This window comes from Triturus cristatus, chromosome 3_2 (assembly GCF_964204655.1).
Source record: "Triturus cristatus chromosome 3_2, aTriCri1.1, whole genome shotgun sequence".
NCBI classification, from domain to species: Eukaryota; Metazoa; Chordata; class Amphibia; order Caudata; family Salamandridae; genus Triturus; species Triturus cristatus.
Window position 1 is genome coordinate 568,602,450 of NC_140584.1, and position 26,946 is coordinate 568,629,395.

General features: G+C 44.9%; 1 protein-coding gene across 3 annotated transcripts in view; it reads left to right on the top strand.

The window, feature by feature from the left end:
* The first annotated feature begins 2,117 nt into the window (after positions 1-2,117).
* ICE2 (interactor of little elongation complex ELL subunit 2) overlaps positions 2,118-26,946 on the top strand; it is an 825,537-nt gene continuing 800,708 nt past the window's right edge. Inside the window, exons 1-2 of one of the 3 annotated variants that reach the window (XM_085648300.1) lie at positions 2,123-2,375; positions 16,421-16,654. Coding sequence is in view for 2 of the 3 variants with exons in the window: in XM_085648299.1 (XP_085504425.1) it covers positions 2,344-2,375 (32 nt within the window). In the remaining variant the exon portion in view is untranslated. Of the gene's footprint in view, positions 2,376-16,420; positions 16,655-26,946 lie in introns of all 3 variants that reach the window. The other 2 variants (XM_085648299.1, XM_085648301.1) reach the window with 2 other exon arrangements.

The following is a 26,946-nucleotide window of genomic DNA, read 5'->3' on the forward strand; positions in this document are numbered from 1 at the left end:
GCATGGCCTGGCACTGTGAATCAAGTATTACTCATGACTTCCACTTTTTCAGATTGCCTATGTGCAGGTGCATAGTGAACCCTCCCCCACCCCACCCCTTGCTTTAGGAAGACAGCAAGGGCGAAATTCTTGATGGGCCTCTTCTGTCTGCAACTCTGCAGACAAAGGCTCAGCTCATAATTAAGAGGAAAAGGTGGGCGAGTGAGTAAGTGAAGGGATGGCTGGATGGATTAGTGAAAGGGTGATTGGATGAATGAAAGGGTGAATAGATGGATAATGAGCGAAAGGATGGATGGATGAGTGAAAGGGTGGCTGATCGGTGGGTGGATGGATGAGTGATAGGGTCAATGGATGGATTCATGAGTGGATGAGTTGAAGTATGGGTGGATTAAAGGAAGGATGGCTAAGTGAAAGGGTAAAAGAAGAGAGAAAGGGAGGATGAATGGATGACTGAAAAGGGGACTGGGTGGTAGGATGAGTAACTGGGTGGATGGATGAGTAAGTGAAATGTTGGCTGGATGGGTGAGTGGATAAATGGCTGGATGGATGAGTAGATGGTTGGGTGGAAGAGTGGATGTATGAGTGTACAGATGGATAGGGTGAAAGGGTGGATGAATGGATGAGTGAAATGATGGATGGAAAGATACGTACGTTTTCAAGTGGATGAACGTTTGGATATAGATGGAATTACTATTACGCGACCACCTTTGATGTGTCTGTAAAACGTACCTTTTGTCCCGAAGTTTTGTCCTGAATTTTGACCTCCCGTCCTGAATTTTTGTCCTGAATTTTGACCCTTTGTCCTGAATTTTTACACTCACCGTCCTGAATTTGCACCCATGCCAGTTGGTCACCCTATTTGTAGGAAGTGATGAATATTGATAGATGCCAGGAAGTTGACGTAGGTAAAGAGTGTTTTAACACCCAAACCAAAACTGACCACATCGGTTGTTCAGAGGCCAGCCCAGCTTCGAAAACGGTCGTGCAGGGGCCACCCAACCTCGCACGCACCTGCTGGCAGCACCGCGTGCGTCTGCTTACTACTGTCCTGGCATGGATCTGACACTCCGTGCTTCACCACGTTGCTGATGCCAAGGCGCGCACTGACGCACACTGTTTGCCGCTCGAACTGGAGCTGATTTCGGGGGGGGGGGCTGAATCTTTAAGCAATAGGCAGAGTGGAGCTGCAGGGGCTCTTAGAAGTAGCAGTGAGAACTGGTCTTAAAAATTAATAGAATTAAGGCAGGTGCCCAGTTAACACCCTCCCACCATCTGTATATTGAATAGAATGTATATTTGTCGTTAAAATTGTTTCTGATGACAATTTGTGCATAATTGGAGACTTGCTAATTTGGGCTGGAACTGGTCTGATTGGGCTTATTTTGGGCTTATATTGGAGTGGCTTTGGGCTTGGGACGGGTCTAAAAATCTGGCAACACTGCACCCACCTTTCAACACCCCGACCTTCCCTTGCTGGCATCGGTACGACCCTCGGGAAACTACAGCCAGTACTTTGTGGCCTCGGGGGAAACGTATCCATGCCCCCAATTACTACAGGGTCTGAGATAAGCCGACTTAAAAGCCCTGCGAATATCCAATGCAGTTCATGTGCTATATACCTTAGTGACCTGTAACCCGGGTATCCTACAGGCCCCTTGGAGCAAACACCACAGAGCCCACACGGCCAGCAGCGAGCTCAACATCAGTCAGTTTTACAAGCCCCTTCATCATCCCAAACGTCGCACGAAAGTCTGGAATAAAGGTGAACCTCCGCTTCTTATAAACTCCCGCGGGATTAGCCCTGGTAAGAGCTGCCATGCTATCGCTTCTCACATTGACCCACCCCCGCTCATTTCAATTCCAGAATCACAAACGGTTGCAGCTTGGTCTGTCCAGATACCAACCAACTATCAGCAACGGGGCGAACCAACCGAGAAGACTTTTCTTTCCTGCGGGATGTTGTCTCGATTGGTAAAGGCGGTTTCGGCAAGAGTGAACTCCACAGCAAATCAGCGCATCGAAATTCTGCGCAGACCATTCTGATTGGTCAAAGTGCTCCAATCCTAAACCCTTTTATACTCCCAGCATTTGAACCACCGTGTGATTGGTTGTATTGCAACCCGGAAGAGTTTAAATTATGGACAAACGACATCCTTTTAAAAGCTCAAAACTGGAGTTTTGCTGAATTCATGGAAATAACGGATAGCCATTCGCTTTAGCGTGCGCTCACCCCTACCACATAATGTATTAATTAAAAAGAAAACACAACGATTATTGTTGCGTTTCCTATGGTAAACGCCTTTACAAATCCTCTCTCTTCTGAAGAAGGTGTCTGGTTTTGTTATGGCTGAAGGCAAGAGTGGAATTCTTATGCGGTAAGAATTGGCAACAAGTGCAGTGGAGGTTGAGCTGAGGAGCCAGAATATTTAAAACGGGCATGTGTAGGGAAAGCGAGCACCTTCGGGGCTGATGGTGGGAGATACTGGCTGGTAGAGGAATGTAGAATAGAGTGAAAAGGGCATCGGGGTTTGGGTGCACCAATCACAAAGCCAATCATACGCGGGAGGGAAATGATCCCTAGTCAAGGGGGCATGATAAAGCATCAGGATATAGGCGCAGAGCCTGAAGAAGTTCTGCAAGTAGAGTTGGTCTTTGCCCAGAGAGCGCCCTGTGTGAAACCGAATTAAGCGCCCACACCTCCACTTGTCCCCTTTTTGCCTACATATTGAAAATTTGGTAGGAGTAGGAGGAAGGTAAAGGGGGCAAGATTAAGGAGCCCCATGATGAGAAAAGAACAAGCAGACAAGGGCACCTCGGCCTTAAATGCACTTTTCTTTGGGTCTAAGTCATAGGGAGACTGATGCAGAGAGCTCCAACATCCAGTGGTCGAAGTGCATTAAAAAACAAGCATTTGCAATGTAATAGGCCTCGCATTTGTTGGAGTTAGAGCTATTGGCCTTGTAAATGGCAATGTTTTTAAATTTCTTTTTAGGTCTCGCCTGGTGTTGCAGTGCGTATGCATTGCTCGCTCGGCGAGAGCTAATGTCATCCGGAGATTTCAGAAGGGGACTTGAGGCCCCGCCAATCATTTTCATTGGGTTGCCTCAGCGTTTATGCTAAACGCTGGCTTCCCATTGAAAATTATCAATCTTAGTTACCGGCCTGTCTCCCTTTTGGACGGCCCATCCTGACTGGGTCGTCAGCTTCATGGCTGTTGTGAAGGAATTTCTTACAGCAGTCCGGATGGGCCGTCCGAAAAAGAGACCGGGCGGTTGCGTAATGACCACAGTTTCCCCTTTCAGCGGCACCCGCACTTTACTTGCGCTTTTGTCTCTGGGAGCGCCATTTTACAGCATAATAAAAGGGAAGTGCGATAGGGTCCATATTTCATTCTTGCTGCATTACTCAACGTGAGTGTCCTGGCCGAGCCGTACATATATATTAGCACAAGTTCCCATGTCCAATGTAGACACGAGGGAACATCGCCATCCTGCCTGGTAGTAGGCAGAGACAAGCTGCTGAGGAGTGCGGAACAAGGGAGGATTTCTTGGCGCAGGGAGCAGGAGTGCGTCAGGACGAGAGACCGTGATGCCTCGGAATGCCGGGTTGGATACTTTTCTCATGATAAAAGTCCTGACAAGTGCCGCATTCCTCGCAGCGCGAAGACCAGTAAACTTTTGCGAAGGGCCTTCCCCTGCGCAGCAACGCGTCACCGTGTTTTTAGTAACTTCGGATCCGTTTGAGCTACACACTTTTGTTGTAGTTATTATCTGCAGATTATGCTGCAGATGATGGATTATGGGGCAAATGCGTAATCCATATTTATGCGGAAAATGCTGTGGCCGCAGAATCGAGCTGGCTCTAAGTGCTTTCTAGTAACCTGGAATCTGCCCTGACCATGCAGCGCCTAACTTTACACTTTGTGATCCTCGTAGCTTGTGGTTCCGCCTTGTCCATACTGTCCCAGAAATTAGTTTAATCTTTCTCTCTCTCTCTCGTTATCTCACCCCTACCAGGATTAATGCCCTTCATAGCCTGCCCGACACGCACCCCCGCCTAGTGCAGCATGCAGTGGAATCGGACACCCTTCCACCCCTCCATAAGGCCGGGATCTCAGCTCCTGACAAAAGTCTGGTGGTGTGTTCATGCACGGGGTGGAGTCACGTGTTGTTGGCCCACTCCCAGCCTCTCACAGAGGAATGGAGCACAGAGCCCTCTAATAACAGCTTCTGGGAGTCTTGGGCAGCAAAAACTACAGCTGGGCATTCCCACAGACAGAGTGAAACATCCTGGAATTTAACATCAGTTATTTATTAAACTAAAAAGCCTCAATATTTCAGTTGTGTCTGTAGGATTACGGCTGGCGCCTTGGTTACGTTTAATCAATATGAGACAGTTTCGGTAAGGTACTGTGACACTTTTGTTTAGTGTGCTTGTCGATAAAAGTATTCCCCCACGGACATAGTGCAGTCGTTTGGCTGGTAGCTCTTCATTATTTCAACACACCTGGGCATGCCTGTCCTCTTGTATATTTTTTCAAAGACAGCTCCACACTGCCCTTGATTTAATCACATGGCATCACCTTGCTTTAAGTGCTTGGGGTAGAGGGCTTTCTGTGCTTGTGTGTGGGCGTGAGGGGGCGGGGAGAACATTATTGCCCAGCGTGTGCTTCGTGTTTACTCTGGTCTGTTTTACTGCGGGGCGCCTTGTGCTGCATGGACACTCTCAGGGCACGCTCGCCACACACCTGGCTTTAGGGTTGGGGCGGTGCTGCCAGACACCCCTGGCTCCTCTGAGTTACACATCTTTCACTTGACGCAGGATGATTAGTTACACACCTCCTTGTCCCCACATCCGCCCATCTGACTTCATTAATTTGTCCCTTAGTGTACTACACTCTCCGACCACCTCTTTGCAACCAGCTGTCTGCTTCCTTCCTTTGTTCACTTTCTCTCTAGCATCTGCCGCTTTGTCAACAAATCTCTACACTCTTTTTAGATCATCTGCTATGTCCATCCATCCATCCATACATTCATCCATCAATCTATCTTGTTCAGTATCATCATTCATACATACGCTCTTCGTAGACATCTAGCTATCCATCCATCGTGTTCAGTAGCATCATTCATACATACACTCTTCATACACCATTCAGTAGCATCATTCATACATACTCTCTTCATAGACCATCCATCCATTGTTCAGAAGCATCATTCATACATACACTCTTCATAGCCCGTCAGTCTGTCCATCCATTGAATCCATCCGTCCATCCATCCATCCATCCATCCATCCATCCATCCATCCATCCATCCATCCATCCATCCAGTTAAATAGCATCACATAGTCAGGACTGACGTTGAGTGCCCACAGGGAGATGGCTATAGCCTGAGGAAAGACTCTAAGAATTAGCGGGTTTCTATTCTGCGGTTGATGAATGGGTAGAAATACATTCTTTATTTGGCCAGGGTGCAGGTTCACAAACAAACATTGCAATGCAATAGGTCTCGCATTTACTCGAGTTTAAGCTATTCGCATTGTAAATGACAATGCGTCTTATTTATACTTCAAAAACGTAAACCTAAATAAAAGGCATTGTCATTTACAATGCCAATAGCTCAAATTCGCGTACATGCGAGACCTGTTGCATTGCAAATGCTTGTTTTAGTTTGCAGTGGAGTGATTATTCAAAGACTGTACCTAAAAGGGACAAGAGCACTCCTTTTGTTTGAGTTTTATGATAGCTGGGTTTTATTGGCCAAACACCTTGCTGTCAATGATATTGAGACCTTGTTGTCACTTTACAAGTGCTTAAAATGCAAACTATGATTTGGAGGCACATTTTTGACTTTGTTGAACCGCTGTATGCAAGAGATATGCATGCACTGTAAGGATGTAAGAAATATCAGAAGAAGTAATTAAACTAATAACTATTTATATAGCACTTACTACTTTATTTATTATTTAGTTTCTTGCTGTTTATGCCATCAGTGTTGGTTGCAAGGTGCCAGAGTCTCAAATCATTCGAACTGGTAGGCATTATAATGTTAAGAGTGCTTGACCTGGAGAAGCACAAAGACAGAATTTAAAAGTAATGCAGTTGTGTGGGTTGTCTGTACTAACAAAAGGATCTCTGTGATAAAAGCAGTGACCTATTGAGCTAGTATATAAAACACAAATATGTGATCTCCATGTTGCAGGTTGTGCTTTGCAGCATGTGCATTAGCATTGTATGCTACTTTGACCAGTCAAAAGCAGACAAGACATCCAACGACTGCAGCAAGTGCTTTAACAACCCGAATTTTTAAGTCCACAGACTTCGAAGTGGGGTGTGGAGGGATGAGCAGGTTTTTCCAAGCAGGAAAAACACCTAATACGTTTCTGTGACAGCACAGGAACTGAGAAACAGGAGACCACAGAAGTGACCCAAAGTGTCTGCTTGAAAACTGTGCCAATCAGGCACGAGGACAAATCCATAGACTGAGAATGAGAAAGAAGAAGTAGAAATCCTGTTAGTGCTGAGAGCTGTCTGAGCTGGGGGGTGGATTTGCAGAGTAGGCATTAAAAACCGGTATATCATACTGTACAAAATGGCGGATTTGCATAATTAAGGGCAAGTCGAAACATGTATGCTTTGAATCCGGTAGAGAACGATGTGGTCCCCATGCGTTTGTGTAGTGGGAAACATTAGCCACAGATTTTCCAGTTGTTAAACACTTTTTTGTAGGTTTTTTTATTGCTAGACTTATTGCATTGGAAATGCTTGTTGCTGCAGAGCTGTACGACAAAGTGCCAGCGGCCAGGCATAGCTAACTAGCTTTCAAGCAGCAAGCTGCTAAAAAGTCATTATTTTCACACAGAACCATAAAACGGAAAACTTCTCCCTCTAAATGCCACAAGTTATCCTCTGTGCAACACACACGCCCCTGTTGGGCTTGCACTATAAAATACTGAAATCACAAACGTAAAATCTTTTCAGCTTTCTCCCCCTCCCCCCCCTCCATCTGTGTGCTTTTGGTTTAGTCCATTATTATGGTCATAAGGGAACAGGTCAGTCTGCTGATGCGCTGCTTAGGTCAATAAGGCACATTTGCAATGTTTAAAAAAAATACAAGTCAAGTTGCGGATGTTTTGGGGGCTGTTAAGGCGATTGTCAGAGAAGGATGAGGGAGGTATATTATTATATACTTGTGGGTGCGTGACTGTGGGAGATGGAGAGTGTGTTATCATGGTACATGCTGCTCTGCTTTATTGGTCTGGGGAAGGAAGTTTCGCCCATGATGACAACTGATGTTTGTTGGCACTGGCAGATAAGCGCAAGTGTTGTCTATTAAAGGAAGAAACGTGAGTTTTACCATTGTAGCCCGTGGGCAGCTGGCTACCGTTTGCACTCATCTGTTTGCTTATTTAAAAATTGTATTGCAGGTTTTTGTGGCACGCATTATATTGTAAATGCCTTGTTCCATTGATCAGTTAGCTCGTTCAGTGAGGGTAGAGTAAAGCTTGGATACTGAGCGTTACAGCTTAACACAAAGCCTGCAGTCTGTCCTCGTGACAGACTGCAGGCTTCGTGCACGCCACAATGCGTGCCAAGGAAAGTAGAAATAGTTCCCAAATCACAGTGCTTGCGGAGGAGGGACACTAAATAAGTTTAATTAATCGGTAGTTGAGCGGTGTTCTATGCAAGCCACAGGAAGTGGCTCATCGTGACTTCTGCAGAAGTAGAAGGCAACAAAGGAGAGTGATTGTGCTCTTAACTAGTTGTGAGTGTGGGTGGGCTAAAAGCCCCATGTGAGTTTTTCTGTTAAATACAATAGATCGTCGCCATAGCGCCGGCGCATGCGCGCTGCATGCAGGCTAAACCTAAAAAGTATGAGAACAGCGATGCTACGCGCAGGGGTTGGGGTGAGTGAATGTGTGGGCGTGGCTAAACATATTCTGTAACTTTTTTCGGTCTTTTACCTGCCAGTAACTACATATAAAATAACACACAGCTTAAATGAAAATTAAACAGAAGTTAAGTCAATCAGTGGAAAATGCACTATTGTATATTATGAAACCTCTGTTAGTTAATGCACCGCTCCAAATCTTCGTTGGTGCAGTGGATAATAGCACTTGTGTATGTTTAGTGCTACAGGGTCCCAGTCTGTGACAAAGCCCTGCGAACTTGTAAGTTATTACTTTAGACTTGCATTACACACAAGGATAAGGCTGCTACAGAATGCACAGAAAGGTTTAAGATAAAAAGTGTCTCCAAAATATAGATTTTTTTCAGGCTGTACGCAGTGCTTTTTTAGGTCTTGCCTGGCGTTAGCAGCGCGCATGCGCTGCTCCCGCCATGCGAGGGCCTTTTGGAATCAATACGGATTCCATGTGCACGCGTACGGGTGGACAAAATGTGCACGCGTATGGACAAGAGATGTGCGCGCGCGCATGGTGGGGTGCTTTCGCTTTCCGCGGTGTTTCGGCATAACGCACGCATGGCACGCTTTCGCTTTTCCTCCCTACCCCAGTATAATGCTTACTGTAGGCAGGCTCCACCAACCGCAGTAAAGAAGCATCTCCCTACGTCTGCTACCAAGCAAAGATCCTTGGTACCATGTAGGCGCCATTTTCCATCTTGATGTAGAGGTGCGACTGCCTGATTTGAAAAGACATCTCACCTTGAGCTTTCTGAGCATTAACCAGCTCTACACCTTAGTGAGGGCTGTCAATAATCCTAACAGATCACGCAAGCATGTATGAGCTAAGGAGAGAGTGCTCGTGACCTACGGCGAGAGCCGTGCGCCTGGGAACGGGCACAGATGGAACAGTGGGCAGGACAAGAAGTCGGGGGCTCAGAAAATGGGGATGGGATGTCAGTAATCAAGGGTGGGACAAACACACCTAGGCTTCAGCAATGCAGAGGTTGTAGCGTGTCGCCTCCTGACAGATGCCAGCATATACTGGGTGGCAAAATGGTGCAAACATTCAGATGCGCTGACAGCTCAAGAGCTGCAGTGTGGCACTACGCTACAGTGCACTGCCCTTCAGATGCCTTGGCTGTGCAGGGGCTGTAGTATACACGACCCCATGAGTGCCTCAGAAGTGTTTCGGATGTACTTGGCTCTACAACACAAGTGTGCCAGTGGTGCGCATGAGGCGTGCATTGTGGATAACTTTCCGAGGCAAAACACTGCAGGAGGCGAAAATAGCACCACCTCACAGACACCCAGAAGTGCACAGGTCAAAAATTAACAAGGCACTTCCATTGTCCCAGCAGTGCAATACTTACACTACTTAACACGTGCCCTGGATCTTCAGGGGTTAAGCAAGGTGTCCCTGGGAACATGTTCCTATCCGATGCACAGGCCTATGTGGGTCAGAGCTTCCTCCAGAGCAGGAGATGTGCAGACATCAGCTTCCTCTTCGCATCAGTTATTCAAACCAGTTTTGCAGGTTCCCATCAAAGAGCGCGGGAGTGGGAGGAGACAACAAGGGGAAGAGGGGGCACACGCGGGAGCTGTGGTGAGCCGGTGAGCGCGAGGCAGGAGGAAGGCGGAGAGGGGGCTGTGAGAAGAAGAAATAGAGGATGAAAGCAGAGTGGCTGAACAAGAGCAGGGGTGCGCAAACGTGGGAAACGGGGATAGGGACACAAGGGCTAGCAGGACCAACAGAAAAACACTGGGTGAGGTGAGCAGACAGAGAGGGAGAGCAGATAGGGAAAGGACAGCAGATACCAGACACTACTGGGGTGAGAAGGGAGACAGAAAACAGTACAGCGAGGGAAGGAATGATGGGTGACAGATGGATTAAAGGCAAAGTAGGGGAGAGAAATGTACTTTAATTTTATTTATATAGCGCTTACTACCCCAGACGGACATTGAAGCACTTTATGGTAGATAGTAAACTCCTCTGGAACACAAGGTTAGTGTGGTTAATCAGTAGATATTGGGTTATTGGCAAAGTCACTAGAATTACGCGATTCTCTAGCCATGGCATTTCCGCGTAATTATGGATTTGCCGTGTTTGCCACATAATCCATCTTCTGATGCATAATCTGCAGATTTTAGCAAAAAAACATTTCTTTCTAACTCACACAGATCAAAAGTTACGAAAACATGTGTTAAACGTGTTCTTGCACAGTGGAAGGCCCATCACAAAGATAGACAGGCCATCTTTCACTGGCTTACTGCTGTATTTGTAAGATAAACTGGTACAAACAAGATGACATATTTTTCCAGACAGTGTTATCATGTGTAAACATGTCAAAGTAATGAACTAATACTATCATAAAATGCTCTATATTATGCGGCATAATTTCTACATAATTTTGTCACCCTGCCACATAATTTGGTCCTCCCCTGGCACATAATACTAGTCGCCCTGGTTATTGCTTGGTACTGGTTATTTGAATTTTCTGGTGTCAAGTAAACCATTACAAACATTTACTCAATTTTCTCTGTGGTAGATTAATTAGAGGGAGTCGTGATCATTAGTGGGGTATGTGAGTTCATGTAATGGTTGGTGGGGTACATGGATAGGCGAGAGGAGATCACATATTCCTAGGTTGCAGGGCTATAGTTTCAAAGAAGGAGGTTGTAATACATGAGGGGAGGTGATAGCAAATTGCAGAAATACAATAATGAGGAGTAGCACAGAACCAAGATTTAAAAACGGAGGACACGTCGTGTTTTCAGCTGATTATAATCTTACAATGGTGTTCAGAATGATGTCAAACGTATAACTGTAATAAGTCTCATAACGGGTTGCATCTATAGTGCAGGATGTCAGTTAATGTGCCATGAAGTGTGTATACAGCTCACTACACTAACCCTAGACTGCACCACACTGTGCCCTGTTACGCATTTCCAACGTTGGTAGTTAAATATAAGTAAAGGAGGGGGATCTAGGACTGTTAGACAAAAATGTACTCTAATTGCCAAAGGGATACTCGTCAGATGGTATTACCTAATCTAAACAGACTGGTACCTGGTCACTCACTTAACAAGCATTAAAAATGCTATAGGTCTCACCTTTCATCAAGTTAAAGCCATTTGCTTTGCTATACAATAACATTGGCAAAGCAAATGGCTTTAACTTAATCAAAGGCGAGACCTATTGCATTTTCAATGCTTGTTTTATATTTATAACTGTCTTTTAAAAGCACATTCTTCACAGCTTAGCTGGTAACTCCCTTACAACACCCCTCAAAAAGAATAAATGTGTGTCATCAGGAAGAAATTGTTTGGGTAACTGTCTTTTAAAAGCACACACTTCACATCTTAGCTGGTAGATTCTTCACAATACCTCTTACACATAATAAATGTGTGCCTCCTGGAGGCTTCAAATAATTCCATCAATTAAAGCCAATACCGGCTTCCAGGCGCCCTTTATATTTGCAGATTGACCGGTTGCACACACATACATTTCTTTCAGGTGGCAGCACCCTGGCAAGAAGGCTTGTCTAGCTGTCTGCTGCTTGCTTGTTTCCACAGCATAGGAGATGACCTGAAGGACACTTCAGCTAAGCATTTCAGCTGACAGAATTAACCGTCCTGGATGGTTGTCTTTTGACAAAAAGTAGGGGAACTGCTTTCCTAAATAAAATGGTATGGTGTGCTCCTCAGATCCCTTTAACTTCGACCATTGTCAGCGCCACTCTGCAGTTCAGCACCCAGGGCGCAGGCCCAGCCCACACATGCTAAAGGCCATCCCATTTGGTTGGCCACCAGAGAGCTAGTTTGGTTTCCTTGCTATGTATCCGCCTTCTAGCTAGCCAGAATTAATGATACAGAGCTGTATCTCTCCATTAGATAGCACACATTAAAAGTTATTTTATCCTGAATGTGGAATAACACACAGAACTGGGGCTACCAGGTCCAGTTCCAAATTTTTCCTCCATCCGGGGGAAATAACCGGCTCAAATCCACAAATGTTTACCACCTGCTTTGAGCATGTGTTAAATGTTATGGAGCTTTTTTGTTTGGCCATTGGGAGGTGGGCAGGGTTGGGGCCGGAAGAGGGCAGGTTCCTTTTAACTTCAGGTGGGGGAGCTTCTTCTATTTCCCATAGCTGAAGAATGTGGTTTAGTGGGAGCTGGGTGAGACAGCTCCTGCAACTCCGCAGGGAGGTCTGGGCCTAATGTCTGAGGGCCTGAAATTATCATGGCTGCGGGCTATGGACCTGAGAATTCTGAGCTCCAACAAACACCAGCAAGGACTTAGTTGCCCTGAAAAATCCCCTGGGGACGCCATTCCAAGCAACTCGTAATGGGCCACATAATGTACTATTTGGCAGCGTACAACCAAATGGATAAGTAATTTCATGTTCTCCGACTGTAACTTAAATACATTTGATAGTGAGTGGCCATGCAAGTGGACACATTTCCTTTTCTTCCATGATGCTGGCTAATTAGTAGAGATTCTGTACTTAGCCACCTGGTAATATTGTATCGTTTATTTTCTACTTCCATGACCAGCAAACATAAAAGTACTGAATCTCTACTATTTTGCCTGTGGCTAGTTGAATACTGATGTTTCAGTTATTTGCGTATTGTAAGTGCTTCTTTTAAGAAACTTTATTTGGAAACTTGTAGGGCAAGAAGTGGATAGTTGCTCTTTTTATTTATATATTATTGTGAAAAGAATGAAAACACCATACATTATATCATGTTTATAGAAACTCCATTCTACTTCTGTACACTGATCTACTGAGGTTCTTAAAGCTGCTTCACAAACCTTGTTATGAGCCATATGAATGGGCTGCCGGCTTATCGACTGGAATTTTTTTGGGATGCGCATGGCTCCTAGGCATGTAGATCAGTGCAGTACTGGCTCCCTTTCATAATAAATGGTGAGGCAGGGGAATGAAGGGGAGTGTGAGGGTATATAATAAAAAAAAAAAGCACTTACCTGCTGCTGCGCTGCCGGCCGCCATCTTGGGATTCTTCTGCTCTGGTCCCTGTGCAGGCTCCTTAACTCCAATCAAGACGCTGCTCTCATGAGAGCAGTGCTGTGATTGACCTGAGTGGGCTTGTTTAATTCTTGCTCAGGCCCTAGGAGCCTGTGCCTCTACTCCACCTGGCTGTACAACACAGCTTGGGTGGTGAAAAGGTCAAAGTGCGCGTGAAGTTTTGGACAGCCTTGGAAAGCCAGCTACACGGTCATGCGCACTTAGTGTGCACTACTCCTCCCCCTGCTCTCGTCATGACCCCGCCTAAACTTGGCTGCCTTTAGTAGAAAGAAAAATAAAATGAAAATAAAATGGTTTTATTATCATTTTAGTTTTCCAGTTTCTGTCAGCTGCCTGGAACTCAGGGGCTGCGGGATGATGCTCCTCCGCCTTCGCGGAGGAGCCACCGTTGAGACAGTCACCCCCCCGAGCCCGTCTTGGTGCCTGAATAGGGCAGTTGTTTGTTGAAGATTGCATGTTGATCTTTTGCGGCGTGGTAACTCTTTGCTAGGTGAGAGAAACTAGTAACAGTTATGAAGACTGGGTGCTAAGTGACATGTTGTTAATCAAGGCTCATGGAAGCCAACATATTGTAGGGGACCCCAGAGTAAAAGCCAATAGTAAATATGTTACACTATTCTGTAATTTGTAGAAATTGTGTAATGAGGTAATAGTGTGCTTCATAAATAATAATGAATGATAATAGGACAGCAGTCCCTCCAAGAGGTGAAAGAACACCACATTGCAACTCGAGAACAAATGACCAATGTGAAACATGATAATTTGGAGTGCTTTATTAACAAGCATTTGCAATACAATAGGTCTCGCTTTTGTTAAATTTAGAGCTGTTGGCGTTCGAAATGACAATGTTTTTTTTTTTTGTAGTGGAGTAATTATATTTGTGTATCGTTATTGCAATCGGTATAATAATGAAAAGTGAAAAACATTGCCATTTTCAATGTAGGCGTTAAGAGCATTGGCATAGAATGTAGAGACGCAGAGTAGAATAGAGTGCAGTGATGTAGAGTATAGTGGAATAGCGTGATTTGGTGAGGATTATATTGGTGTGGAGTGTATTGGTTTTGAATAAAGTGGGATAGTGTACTAGCATAGAGTACAGTGTTGCAGTGTAGTGTTGCACAGAGTGGAGTATTGTAAAGTAGACAGGAGTGGAGTGGGGCAGAGAAAGAGTGCAGTGAAGCAGAGTGAAATGGAGTATTGTGGAGTGGTGCAGAGTAGAGTGCAGGTGTATGGAGTGGTACAGAGTAGAATGGAGAGGGGTAACGTGGAGTATGTTTGGCATAGTAGCGTACTATTACAGTCGAATCGGACCACGGTTGGGCCAGTTGTGATGAATACAGGGACAGATGTTAAAGTCACTGCTTTAAGTACCGATATGGGGATTTATAGGCCACAAATTAAGGCAGAGAGGGCAAACATAAAAGCAGATGAGTGGCATACAGTAAACTCACCCACGACTACACCTGGGTGCAGGGACATCCTAAGGATTTCTGGGCGGCTGGGCCAAACATATTTTGTTGGCCCCTGTTTAGAACACCTTTGAATGTTTTATCAAAGTTTCAGCTCTTTCACCATGTCTTTGGCCAGCTTACTGACAGTTGGTAGGCACACTTATCTAAATTCTAAATGTGTTTGCATCTAACTAATGTTCAGAGATAGTTACGTGTGTTTTCAATACTGTAACAGAGAAGCAAATCAGTAATATTACTGTAAATAATGTCTGTGACAGCGTCACTTTTCGCATATGTGAGGTCCTGTTTTGCTAAAAAGAATTATGGCTATTGCATGAATTATACACAAAACATTGTTATAAAAAAATGTCTGTAATAGACTTACACTGCACCCGCAATAAAATAAATAAAAGGAAAAGGGCAATTAAAACAATCTGCTCAAGGTCATTAGGGAAAGACTCTGTCGAACAGAGCTGGCACTATGAATGTGCTCCTTGAAAGGTTGGGGCCCTAGGCCACAGCCCACTTTGCCAATGCCTTAAAACGCTTCTGCCTGTGGGACACCAACCTAAGGCACTTGAAGAGGGCCTCGTAATAGTGTCTGAGGCTAGCGGACACAACAGTGAATTAAAAACATAGCAGGCCGCACATGAGGTACACTGAGTGTTCGAATGAGTTGCACTGCGGAGACACTAAACTCAGTTACAAGTACACGAGGAACACGGGGACATCAACATTTGAGAAATTAGTGGCAAATCAAGAACACAAATTGGAAAGTGCACAATTTAGTTACACTGAGCCAAAGAAGCAAGATTCACAGATGCATACAAAGGAAGGACTTTAGAACAGGAACAATTTTGAAACACAAGAAAGTACACATATCACGATCATTAAATTAATAAATGGTGGGCGCCGAGGAATCTAGATAATCCTCCAGGGGCAATAAGGACGATAGTGTAAAGTCAAATTGAAAAGCATCTGACCAAAAAGAGAAAAAAAAAATACTAAATGCACTGAGAGTTCTGAATGCAGAAAAAAGTCGAACAAATGTCCTATTCAAACGTGCAAAGTATGCTCCCTTTCAGTATTTGCAGACCATCACTCTGCCCCCTCTTAACGTTAGCCTCTTTCCATCCCCTCTCTTTCCATCCCCTCTCCTTGTAAGTGCACAACTGTACCACAATGCCACCTTTTCCTACCTTAAAGCCCTAAGACAGCCCCAACAAACAAAACAGCCACAAAGAACAGTAGAGAGGACATACAAACACCCGAGGACAGCAGAAGCGGTCAGATGGCAAAGCCTTCGAGGGCGGGCTGGTTATCTCTTTGGTTTGTGTAGAAATGTTACGGCGTCCTATAGCCTACAGCTGTGCATTGGGGTGCCAACGATTGCGCAATAAATGAAAACCGACTCTAAAGTAGCATAATTCTTTTGCGTGTAATTAAAAGCAAACAAAATTATGGTCCGACCCAAAAAAAGAGTGGCAGAGGCATTCCGTAGCAGGAGGTGATCGCAGTTTGCATTCTTCACCTCATCAGCAAACGGGAGGGGCGAAGCGTGTGGGCTATATTTGTGTCGCATAATCTTGCTTGGAGGGTTAGTGTTGTTGTGCTGTGAGGGGGAGGAAGGGGTTGCTAGAGACTAGTTAATCAAAATCGCATTTAGCGAACGACTGTTACAAGTTTTAAAAAACCCGAGCCGTGTTGACAGAAAGACGCGTGTCGTCTTTGTTAAACGGAAACATAATAATCTGTCAACAGGCATTACGGGCGCCTTATTAAATAAATACATTTAAAGCCACGGCAAGGAAACTTCAGAACGTCCAAAATGCCGCCGCAAGACTAGTCCTCAACATCCCCTGCCGCAGCGTCATGACACAACACCTCAGGCAACTCCACTGTCTCCCTATCAACAAGAGAATCACCTTCAAGCTCCTCACACATGCCTACAAAGCTCTCCATGATGCAGGACCAGAATATCTGAACCACCACTTTTCCTTCTTTGCACCCGCCAGACCACTCTGCTCCTCCCAACTTGCCCTGGCTTTCGTCCCATGGATCCACAAGACTAGAACCAGAGAAGGACCTTTCTCCGCCAAGACCTGGAACACCCTGCCACCTCCACCTCAGGCAATCCGCATAATTGACACAGTTCAGGAAGGGCCTCAAGACCAGGCTCTTCGACTGAACCCCCTACCCCCAGACGGATCGGCAACCCCCTCTTCCCCAGCGCCTTAAGATCCTGACGTGTGAGTAGCCGCACTCTACAAATCACTGATTGATTGATTGATTGATCGAATTATTGATTGAAAGTCATTCTAGGCATCTAAAAGACCTGTTAGGATGTATTACAGTGACTAAAGTGCAAAAGTTGGGCAATGTTAGCCTGTTGGGAATGAATCCCATTTGGTCTGGGAGTATTAGCCTAAAAATTTGTAAGTCAGATGTTTCACTTCTTGAGCTAGCATTTTGGTATCTAAGTTTAATAAAGAGAGTGGTCAATATGACTGACATATTCGCATGTGTTTACATTGCTAGTTGTAGTAGCACTATAATAATTGCCTCATTGGTAGAATCAGGCAGCATGCTGTTTTAGAGTGCTTAATTGTAAGGTGGCAGAAAAGGAGAGCTTAGCAACACCTTTTGTGATTTACATAATTCAGTTGTAAGCCCTGCAGAATTACCATTGACTAAATCATCTATGGCATCATGTATTTCTTCCACAGTAAAAGGTTTATTCAGTTATTGTCTATTGGCCCCTTCACCCAGGCCATCATCATCTCATTCAGTTATTCTGTGATTTGTTCCAGTGCGACCAGTGCCTGCACTGTAAATTGTTCACTAATCGATTTTAGGATGACTAACTGGAAATGCACACCCTTGTTATCTTATAGAGCATACCTCACTTGAGCTAGTGGTGAGAGACATCTGACAGTTCTCCTTTTCTTTGAAAAGGGTACATTTCCTATTTGGGCTGAGAGGATGGGGTTATTCGAATGGATGATATTGGGGTGAACACTACAGTAGGATGCATCCGTATCCATTCTTGACTGTCTAAGATGCCCCCATAAGTTATTCTGGCCATCCAAAGTCGTAGCGGAGAAGGGATTGAGTAGCGGATATCTGGAAATACATTTGAGACTTGGGGATGCAGTGCTCAGATAAGCTAGTACATACTCTACATAACTCTCTACCAACTTACATTAATCTTAGCAAAGTCCTTCACACACATCTGGTAAATGCAGATGACAGACACCATAGAGCAGGGTAGAGGCTTTTTCATAACCCCATCCTCCATAATCTTGGTTGGCCCCCCTGGCACCTGTAAGTTAAATGAAAATGGGAAACTTGGTCACCTGCCCTAAAGCTTGCCTGTCCACCGCCACCCCTTCTATGCAACCAGATAGCACTCTCTAAGAGACCACTAATAAAATATGAACAGAAAACATACAGTCTCAAAAATTACCAATAGGAAATTAAGAACATTCAAAAGTGATCTTTGATGATTGTTTATGCTGGGGGCGAATAAGGAAACTCAGCGCTTAAAAACATAGTACACAATTATATAAGCATGAATCCAAAATGTGCGCGGTACTAAAAGGGGAGAGGACTGTCAGCTATGAATCCGTTAAGCTAGACGGTTACAATAATTGACACAAGCTTCCAAGCACACGCAAATATGTACAAGTACAGCTGTATAAATTATCCAGACGTCCATGTATTCTCAGGTTCTTTATTCAATACCCTCTTCCAGCCAACACGTTTCATTCTCGTATAATCATCTAGGGCGCCCATTGCATCGTTGCAACGGGTGCACTTGGCGTGGATGATTATACGAGATTTTGTTATACTACGGCGAGTCACCGATACAAACGGAAACGGAATTGCTTGAACATTGTGGATTGGGAAGTATTTGACTCTCATATCATATCGTGTCACTAGGAAAGAATCTAAGCTGGGAGCAGATTTTATCCCAACAACAGATTGGATTTATTCGAAGCAGCCCTGAGGAAGTTGTGGGGTAAATTTCCCAATGACAAAACACGTGTTGGCTGGCAGAGGGACTTGAATAAATAAAGAAAGAACCTGAGAATAGACTGACGTCTGGATAATTTATTCTACTGTACTTGTACATATTTGCGTGTGCTTATAGGCTTATGTCAGTGATCTTTTATGATTACAAGAATATTTCAATATACTTTGTCTGAAACATTTCAAGCTAGTGATCCACAATAAAAATGGAATATTGAATTAGCATCAAGTGATGGGAGTAAGTAGATTAAGAGACCCATGGAGAGATACAACGGGAAGTGGTAAAAAAAAATGAAGCAACCACTTCAAATCCCGATTTCTTTTCTGTATTCCAAAATTGTAATGCAAGTTAATGGGAGGCAAAATAAAAGAAAAGTATAGATTGCCATCAAAAGTAAGACTAAAAACATTTCAAAGTGTAAACTTTCAAAAGTTTAACTTACACTATTAGAAAAAAAGTGATTAATTTTGTTGCAACAGCAAGTACAAGTTTTTTTTTAACAAAAACTGAAGTGTTCAAATTCATTGGTAAACTCAGGTTAAAATCGTTTTTTGTGTGAAAATGAACAAATATACCAGCGGAAGAAAATAAATACAAATATATAATTATAAATCAATATATTCCATTCTTTCTCACCAAAGAGCTTTGCCAGCCACAGGGAATGAATACTACAGTGTATCTGTATGAAGAATTAATTTGTAAGGATTCGAAGCAAAGTAATTATATCGGAAAGCAACATAATATTTGAAAACATAATATACACTGATTTCAAGTGAATTGTTGCCCACTTGGATGCCGTGCATTAGCACGATTTGATGAGATTATACCACGAATATTTGACTTAGCTGTCCTTTCAACTTGTCTATGCTAAAGAATAAGCTACTGTTTACCTGCTATAAAACCCTTATTCTTAAATGGTATTGGCGTAGTTGGTCAGGCATGGGAAGTCTTTTCTATGGAAAACCCCCCACAATTTCACCATCATAATTGTTGATATTTTTTCAGTCAGTCAGTCAATGAGTCTTTATTCGATTAACATCATAAAAGACATACTATACATATTTTTTTTAAAAAAATTCATATAAAATACAATATCATATAACAATACAAGATAAAAATATTAAGATCATGTAGGATGGATAACTTGCGAATGCGGGCTGACACCGGGAGCACCACTGTCTTGGTGCTCCTGGATATGTCAGCCGCATTCGACACAGTAAGTCACCCTATCCTACTGGAGCGACTGGAGGAGATAGGGGTAAAGGGCCGAGCATTACAGTGGCTCCGCTCCTATCTTGCGGAGAGACAACAGATGGTAACGCTGGGACCATTCTCTTCAGGAAAATCTCCCGTAGCCTGCGGGGTTCCACAGGGGTCCAGTATCAGCCCCATTCTTTTTAACATATACCTGCAACCACTATTTGCGGTTATTAAGGCGTTTGGGGTTGAACTGGTAAACTATGCAGATGACACACAACTGGTGTTCTCGCTGGAAGGAAAACAGGCGATGCCCCTAGAACAGTTTCAAAACTGCATGCGCTTGACCACAGACTGGCTGCGGAGTAACTCCCTGCAGTTTAATGGAGACAAAACTGAGGTGCTGTTCTACTCGCCACTGAGGCAAAGTCATCATCTGTCGATGGAGTTCCGGCTGACCCCGGATGAGGCTCCATTGATACCAGCAAATACTATCCGGAACCTCGGCGTCTTGTTTGATAGCAATCTTCAACTAGATTCACAAGCAAACAAGACAGCCAGCGTGTGTTTCGGGCTACTACGAGTACTCCGTCGGATCCTCCCGTTTCTGCCAGGCAACTCGCATGCCCTGATTGTAAGGAGTACAGTACTCAGTAGATTGGACTACTGTAACTTCCTGTACTTAGGAGCTCCCCAATATATCCTGCAGGGACTACAGAGAGTCCAATCAGCCGCAGCAAAGCTGGCGCGATTCCTCCTCCACACAGGCGCTGCGAGAGCTTCACTGGCTACCGGTCAGAGAAAGGATTAATTTCAAGTCCCTCTGCCTGGTCCACAAAGCAATACATGGGGAGGGCCCGATCCCCCTGCAGGAAAGATTCTCACGTTACTCCCCTCCAAGACAGCTGCGCTCCTCCAACGCTAATCTATTGTCACAACCCAGATTCAAACGTGCCAGGATGGGCGGGAGGGCCTTCAGTGTGGTAGTGGCCCGACTGTGGAATGAGCTCCCCTGGAACATCAGACAGCTAGACTCCTTATTGGAATTTAGAAAGAGTCTTAAAACCTGGCTTTTTCCAGAAGCCTGATTGCCGTCGATGTCGTCTCACCTCTTGTAGCTTAATCAATTGATTGTTTTGTCAGAGCGCCAGGATACCTGTAGGGTGACAGTCTGCGCTATACAAATGACTATACAATACAATACAATATTTCATAGTAGTCAAATTATTAAGACATAGTGACTAAACATAGTAAGAATTAATAAAACACACACCAATCTAACCTAAAATCCATAGTAATAGCGCTAATTTAAAACAACTGAGACCATGTGGGACACATATCAAGGATTGAGTTTCTATAACCTGAGAATCCACGCCCAACTAATAAATTTGGCAACACCTATTACAACAGGTTTAGATGTGTCCGTTTTTAAAATTCTACTGGCAACCTGTGCAGAATGGGTGCTCATCAATCTGCATACGGGGCGAAGCCATATACGGCGAGGAAGAAGGTAAGTTGGACAACAAAAAAGAAAATGATCATAGATTCGATCATATCCACACAAAAGGGGCACTTATCACTACCAAGAGGGCTCCAGCTTTTAGTGAGCCCTCGCAGTGGTAGGGCGCCCACTCTAAACTGATGATACAGTTTACGATCAAGATGTTTCATAATGGTGTCCCAATAACCTTCGTAAACAGACTCGTCCTTAATAGCAAAAAATGTAGCAGTCATGGAGCTACCCGAAAGGGAGGCAAATCTCCTGTTCTTAATCATACACCAATAAGCGTCCCTTAAAATATTTTTCGTCGGGAAAACTGCAGTGTCTGGGTTGGCCCAAAGGTCACCCAACCCAAGATCAGCCAGCAAGGTTTTAACACCAGACAACCATGATATCCAATGTGAACCCTCGAGCCCTTTAACTTCCAAGAGGGCTTTAGCATAAATAGATAATTCGGGTGTAGTCCACAGGCGTCGCCAAAACGCATGGGGTCTATACCCTGCCATGTCCTCTAGAGGCTGGATTCCCAAGTCATTTAATAATGGAATGCGCGGTGTTGATTGTGGAAGCCCTATTGCTGACCGGAGAAATTTGTTCTGGGCAGTCATTAGTTTGGACAAATTACTAAAGCCCCATATTTCGGCACCATATAGAATGGCAGGAAGAATCTTGGAGCCATAAATCTTCATTAGGGGAGCTATTGGTTTTGTTAAAGAATGATTATGCTCTTTCAACAGAGCTCCACCTAATTGGCCGTGTTTAAGAGCGAGGAGATCCAGCTGGTGTGACCAGCTACAGGTCTCGCTAAAGGTAACCCCTAAATAAGTAAACACAGCCGTTTGATCCAAACTGACGCCACCCACACATACCCGCGCATTAATGCGCCTGGGGCCTCGAAAAACCATGAACTTTGTCTTCCCAACGTTTATTTCCAACTTATGTTCGCGACAAAATAACTCAAAGCGAGACAGGGCTAGCTGCAAGCCCTGTCTTGTCTTTGAAATCAGAAGAATATCGTCTGCGAACATGAGTAGGGGAATCTTCATTCCAGCCAAAGAGGGTGCATCAGTTGGGTGGTTGGAAAAGTAGCTTATAACCCTGTCGATAAATAGTGAGAACAGGGTGGGGGCAAGCACACACCCTTGGCGAACACCTTTGGATACTTTAAATCTATCCGTCACCTCCCCTGGTTTGCCCCAACGAACACGGGCATACGTATTGTCGTGAATAGTAACCAGGAAAGACACCAATTCTTTGGGCATGCCCATCTCCAAAAGTGCTTCCCATAACTTGACCCTCGGCACGAGGTCAAACGCGGACCGTAGGTCCACAAAGGCCGCATAGAGCTTACCGCCCCCCAAAAAAACCTCCTTCCAATATAGGAGTACAACCCTAAAAGCTTGATCCAGGGTCCCAATATGTGAACGAAACCCCGCCTGAAGAGGGGACAGCACATTAGAATCGATCATCCAGATTTGTATACGTCCCAGTACAAGGCGGGCTATAATTTTTTGTACTGCGTCAATTTGACTAATCGGTCGATAATTGGCCGGGGCAGAGCGATCGCCTTTCTTATAGATCGGCAGTATCTCTGCCCCAAGCCACGAGTCAGGGACAGCAGCACCACCCGCAAGGCCATTTACTAGCATAGTCAAGTACGGGACCCATACATCTTGCTCTTGGATGAATAAGTCAGCAGGGATACAGTCGGGACCCGGGGCTTTGCCACTCCTAATACTTTTTAAAACAGACTTGACATCACAGGGGGAGAATACCAAGGGGGTTTCAGTATCAAATAGAGGAGTATTAAAAACCACCCTATCGCTAACCATGAACTGCTCCTCGAAATACGCAACCCACTGCTGTGGCTCAACATAAGTGGTGGGCCGAATATCCGAGGGGCAGTTGTCCCATTTAAGAAGATGCCAAAATTGGACCATATTACGGTCATGACAAGCCTGATACAGCTCCCTCCAGCGGTCCTCATCCCAGTTTTGCTTAGCCTTAAGTTGGGCAGATTTGTATGCAGCCCTACATTTTTGGATGGTGGTAGGTGAACTAGATTTGATGGCCTGTATCGGAGCACTTTGGGCCAGTCTGCAGTCCTTGTTAAACCATGTACAGGTTCTCAACTCTTTGCCTTTACCGATAGAAGATGAAGATCTAACAAAAAATTATTTGAGTTCGGTAAAGAGCACATTGTGAATTTCCCGTACGTTATCCTTAATCAGGTCTTGGGACTTCAACCAGTTGAGAGTTACCATGGTATTACTGACCAGATTCCTGATAGCCACCCGAGATGCCTCACAAGTGGCGATTTTCGGCCCTCTCACCCTTCTTTGATCGTTTGTAAGAATAACATCCACAGAGGCACGGGCATCAGGAATAATAAGAGGGCCAGTAAAGCTATTATCATTAATACAGAGGACAAGTGAGTTATGGTCACTCTCAACTCTGCTTACTACCACCATATCATCAATAAGTGACCACAACTCTAAATTGACTAAAATATAGTCAATTCGACTCCCAGTTCTACCATTGTCAAAGGTCACCCTCCCTGACCTATCAGATTTAGTTCGCCCATTAACTGCTCTCATTCCCTGGTTTAAACATAAACCTTTCATGAACAGGGCCGCTTGTGTCCATTTCCTTACAGGATCCAACTCCAGCTCGGGAACACCCCAGAGAGAGTCTTCAACCTCTGTAAGGTCCCCACTATCAACACCCAGGGGCTCGAAACAAACATTGAAGTCTCCAGCCACTATCTTATTAGTGGACTTCGATTCGAACCCTAAAAAGTTCTCCAAAAGGAGACAGATGGGTGAACATTTGCCACCCGGAAGGCCCCTCACATAAATGTTTATAATAAGGAGATTAAGGCCATTAAGAGATTGAACCCTAATGATCAGAATGTCTGGACTATCGATTGGGACCTCTACCACAGAGACACCCTCACATTGACGAACCCATGTAGTTAGACCGCCCATCGGTCTACCCCTATGGCCCTTAACAGCAGGTTTAAAAAAGTTCAAGAAACCTATACGAAAGAGGGGGACCATTGCCCATGTCTCTTGAAATGTCCATATCTCAAAACCGTCCATAAAAGTGGCCCAATCGGGAATGTCTAGCCTGGATCCCAAGCCTGCAATATTCCATGAACCAAACTTCAAGGGCAGGCTTACAGGGCCGGTTTCCACCACCTGACCTGGCACAACCAAGGAGTCATCCAAACTAACAAAAGGGGGCTGTATAGAAACAGAGGGGTTGGTCATGCAAGAAGTAATTCTAGGAGGCGATAACATGGCAGTATCTGGGCTTAGGTGACACGAGGGAGCCAAGACCCCAGGTTCTATCGGTAGATGACAAGCAGAGCTAGCCCTAAGTCAATCATTATCCTCCAGTGTTGAGAGAATATCAAAACGATTAGAGGTCAAAATGGGCTGATTAGACCTTGCTGGAAAACTCGAGAAGGCACGACTATCCCCCATAGGTTGGATACACCCTGGCTTATGAAAAAAGCCAAGTGGGAGAATTTTTATCGAGTTGAATTCTGAAAGTTGGTGGGAAGCAACATCCAATATGTATTCGACCAGTAACGGGGACCTAAAGCTCAACACCACACAGTCACCTGGAAGGGTCTTGTAAGACTGGCCAATCCAGTTAATACGCCTAACCATTTTAAAATCATCGAACAAGGCCTTGCTATTCCCTACTTTAGTACCCAAGTAATGCAGGGATTTGTTCTTGGGGTTTGACCAATGTTCATAAGTCCCTTCTAAAAGGGGTGGGACATTAGCCAAGACTATGGAGTAGGGGGTGGCTTGGGGTGGGAGATGTAAGTTGGGAAGAGTATTAAGAGCCCCAGCTCCCACCTCCTCATTACCAGCCCTATTACCCATAAGGGGGCGACTTTGCTCATCGCAATGAATGTTACCCCTAGAAGTAACCACTTCCAAACCAGGGTTATAACCCTTCGCTTCCCCTATAGGAGGGATAACTGGCAAGACCCCCACAGGCTTAGACGGTCTAACATTACAGACCTCATTGGTCAGACCGATGGACAACACCCCATTTGACTGTACGGGAGGCCCTGTTGCAGAAATCTTGTCTCAAAAAACACAGAGAGGGTGAGGGACTATCACTCTTGTTCCCCCAAGGTTAAATCAATTAAACAACAAAAGAGTGACAAGGGAAAAAGGAGCAAAAAAGCACTGGCAAAAACCAAAGGGATTTGTTAAAAGAACCCTCACTCACCAACCTGGTTGGTGACATGCTTCATCATCGGGTTCCCACCAGAGAGGCCGAGTGCCTCTCTGGTGTGCTACAACGCCTGAATTACAGCGGAGCTGGTTTTTGAATGTGAAAGGGAGTGGAGTTAAAAGGTAAATGGTTTTAACCATCAACTAATTTAATATCGGCAAACCAAAAACCAAATAAAAACGTGAATTGGACAAGTTCTGGTTTGTTAGGTTAACAAGAGCTTAACCAATTAGTGATAAGGTCGACATGACATGTTTCTGCTTATAATGCCCAGTTGGCTAAGCTTTCATCAGGACCACAAGGGTCTCCACGGCGGTATGCGCACGCTAAGGCGCACCCTAACCTGTGGAGAACAAAATGGTAAAACTCACGGTTTTACCGAAAAGCCATCCTAATATTCCGGGGCTAAGAATGTTTAAATACTCGATATTACTAGCATCATGGGTCCGGGAGGGGGGTAGTGAGCTATAGTTTTTCCATGCTCGCACACTCCCGCAGTCAGCCTCGGTTTGTCCTCCTGTCACCAATAAGTCTAGCTTCTAGCGTATCCAACCTTCCGGCCACTAAATCCAATCTATGTAGGACAGGTTCTAAAAGGCCAGCTAAATGGTCCTTAAGACTGACAATTAAGGAATCCAGAAGAGGCTGAATCGTAGCCTGAGTCAAAAAATTGGTCTTACAATCAGGACACTTCCCTTTTGCGGAAGTCCCACTAGGCTCGGGTTGGAGCGTCACGACAGATTGCTTACTAGTCCCTTGGCCTCTCCTATTTTTGCTAAAAACCTCTTTCTTTTTCCCTTTATGGGCCAACCTCCCTCTTGTTGTAACCCTAGGAGAACTCTGGATAGTATCACAAACCTGGGGTGTATCCAAGGGTGTATCCAACGTCCCTGAAACAGGAGAAATAAGCATGGGGGGGGGTAATGGTGCTAACAACTGTACAGAGATTACTAGAAAGGGGTAGGTCTTCCTGTATCTGGGCACAAGGTAATGAAGAAGCGGGATCTAAAGAGAGTCTACGTTCCACAGCTTGGATCTCAAGATTCAATGCCGACTCAGCCCTGATTAAATAATTGTCTAGTGTCCCCCTCACCTTGTCAACAGCCCTCCTCTTAGTCATATTATAACAAAACCAAAACCCACCCCACACAATGGCAGCCCACCTTCCCCAAATGCCAACTCAACAACCTAAGTCTATGAGCAACAGACAATTACTACGATAAAAGTAATAATTGAGTTCATCAAGGGTGCAATTACTACGCCGCCCACCTTATCATGAGACACGACACTCAGCCACACCCGACAACTTAGCGGACAGGCCCTGCCCTGCCTCTTCCTGGCACTGACGGGCAAGGACAGGCCCGCCCTTGGCCTAGGCTTTGCCCGGGCGCGTCCCGCGCAGCGGGGCAAGTGAGAGGCTTAAGTGGTGCTCAGGCGCTGCCTAGTGACGTCTACGGCAGGCACCGGGTGCTAGGGATGCTGGGGGATGTAGTTTTTCCCAAGGGCCGTTCCCCTACGGCAGCAGTATCAATGATGAAAGTTCTACTCAG